General features: G+C 41.2%; 1 protein-coding gene across 1 annotated transcript in view; it reads left to right on the top strand.

Annotated features, from left to right (window-relative positions):
• Positions 1 to 2,059, top strand: part of STAB2 (stabilin 2) — a 79,716-nt gene extending 77,657 nt beyond the window's left edge. Inside the window, exons 64-66 of the mRNA XM_057384977.1 lie at positions 221 to 349; positions 1,256 to 1,375; positions 1,574 to 2,059. Coding sequence (XP_057240960.1) covers positions 221 to 349; positions 1,256 to 1,375; positions 1,574 to 1,624 — 300 coding nt within the window. The 3' untranslated portion in view covers positions 1,625 to 2,059. The remainder of the gene's footprint in view (positions 1 to 220; positions 350 to 1,255; positions 1,376 to 1,573) is intronic.
• The last annotated feature ends 50 nt before the right edge of the window (positions 2,060 to 2,109 follow it).

Raw genomic sequence — 2,109 nt, 5'->3', positions numbered from 1 at the left:
TTCTGCCAAAAGACTGGAAATTTAGCCAAACATTTCTGATGGTGCCAAAAAGACTCATTTAACCAAACAATTCTGTGATGCTGTCAAAAGGCCACATTTAACTCCCTCCAGGGAACATCCACCAAGAACAGCTCAGGGCATTTCTCCAAGGGACAGTGCACATCTTGGGTGCTGTAAGCAGTGCCCACCCATAGCTCACTCACCCTCTCTTCTCTTCCAGGCTCCTCTCCATGCCAGCTCGGGGACAGGAATATTCTTTGGGATCTGTCTCGTTGCTGGAATTGTGGCTCTTATTGGATATTCTTACCTCAGGTGCAGGAAAAAGCACATTGGCTTCCAGCACTTCAAGGTAGGTGGCAGCTGGGAACACCAAGGAGGGGTGGACAGCAATTCCCAGATTCATAACCTCCAGTTTATCCAGTGATTTTCAGAGGAAAACTGTTTTCTCCCCCTTGAATTACAACCATGGAAAGGAAACCTGTTTTCTCCCCCTCAAATTACAACCATGGAAAGGAAACCTGTTTTCTCCCCCTCCTCCATGGCATTGCTATTCATTTTCTTGTTCTGGAGGTGGAAACGTTTGATAGGAAAAAGGCCAGATCCAAAAGACAAATGAATTGTCTTTGGATCAGAGATAATTGTTATATCCATAAGACAAAAGAACAGACAAAATGACTGTAGAATTGAAAAGTGCAGATTTTTATACTGATGCATTTTCATGTTGAATTTCTCTTAACTAATTTTACTGGTGATGATGTGAAACCTGCCAAGCTGCTCACAGACGAGGGATGAGAAAATAAATGTTGCAAAATACACAAGAGCCAATCCAAAAGAAGGATTTCTACCTAGAAATAAACTGAAATCCTTTCCTGTTCTAATCCCTGCATGTAACATGAATCRTCTTATAGAAACAAAACCCAGGAGCGAAGGGCCAGGGGAACCATTTGTATTTTTATAGAGTTGCAGTGAGATCCCTCAGGTCTAACCAGGTACTTTTTGCCTCAAGCCCAATTTCAGGGCCACACTTCCTCTCCCGTTCTTTGCTGAGGCTTAAAAATAAGAAGGGAGAGAAAAAGAGAAACCAGTGTTAAGTGATRTGAGGCAATAAAACAGCCAAAAGCACAGCCAGATTTAGGAAATAAAGGCAGCTCAATCCCAGCACTGCAGCAGCTGCTGGTGAAGCTCAAGGGCCCCATGGAATGAATGCCTTGGGGGAGAGGATGGAATTTAAACAGATTTTTGTGCTTTTGTGTAGTCAAATGATGCCACTGACACCACAGCACTGGAGAAGTCAGAGCCTTCAAACATCACCAACCCCTCCTATGAAAGTTCTTCTACACTGACTTCACCAGAACATGCTTATGATCTTTTCTCAGTAAGTGTTCTTTTTGATTTGAGATTGAGAAGCTGCTAATATAATATGTCTAGTTGAAACAAATATGTCTAGTTGAAAAAAAAATAATTCAAGAGACCAGCATTTAAGTTCCTGGCTATCCTGTCTCCCCAACTGTGTGAAACTGGGTTGTGTCAATKCAACATTCAAGTCTGATTTTCTTTTTGTTCTGTTTTGCAGGATTCAGATGACCAACAGCTTGTGATGAGTGGTCCTCATGATCAGAATTAAAGGCTGAGTTTGGCATTAGTCACCTAATAAGCACACTTTTATTTACACTTTCTGTGGAGTAAAAGGAGCCCCTACTTACAGGGAATAAAATCTTGTTACAAATTGCAAACCAAAGAGCACAGCTTTTTTTAAAGTTGCCTTCTGTAACGCTCACAGAGATGCCAACCTACAAGTGCTAAATGCAAAATTGAGTCTCAACCAAGCAACCCAGAGGCAAGCAGACCCCTCTCTGGGAAAAGCAGATGCCTTTCACCAGCTTGCTATTTTAACTGCTCTTATTCTTCTTCACAGACTTTAAAATGGCCACAGCAGGGCTGCTAACTCGGCAAATATTCTAAATTTTCTATTACTCCAGGTCTCTGCTTTCATTTTGGCTCAGTTACAACCGGAACAGGCAAGTGTGAAACAGAACATGTGGCAATCTCTATTTTTAAACTGAAGGGTTTTTTTGGTTTTTTTTTTTTTGTTTTTTTTTTTTTTTTTTT

The sequence above is a fragment of the Malurus melanocephalus genome, unplaced genomic scaffold, assembly GCF_030028575.1.
Source record: "Malurus melanocephalus ecotype Western Australia unplaced genomic scaffold, MMel_1.1 scaffold_763, whole genome shotgun sequence".
NCBI classification, from domain to species: Eukaryota; Metazoa; Chordata; class Aves; order Passeriformes; family Maluridae; genus Malurus; species Malurus melanocephalus.
This window is presented reverse-complemented; position numbering and strand designations above follow the sequence as displayed.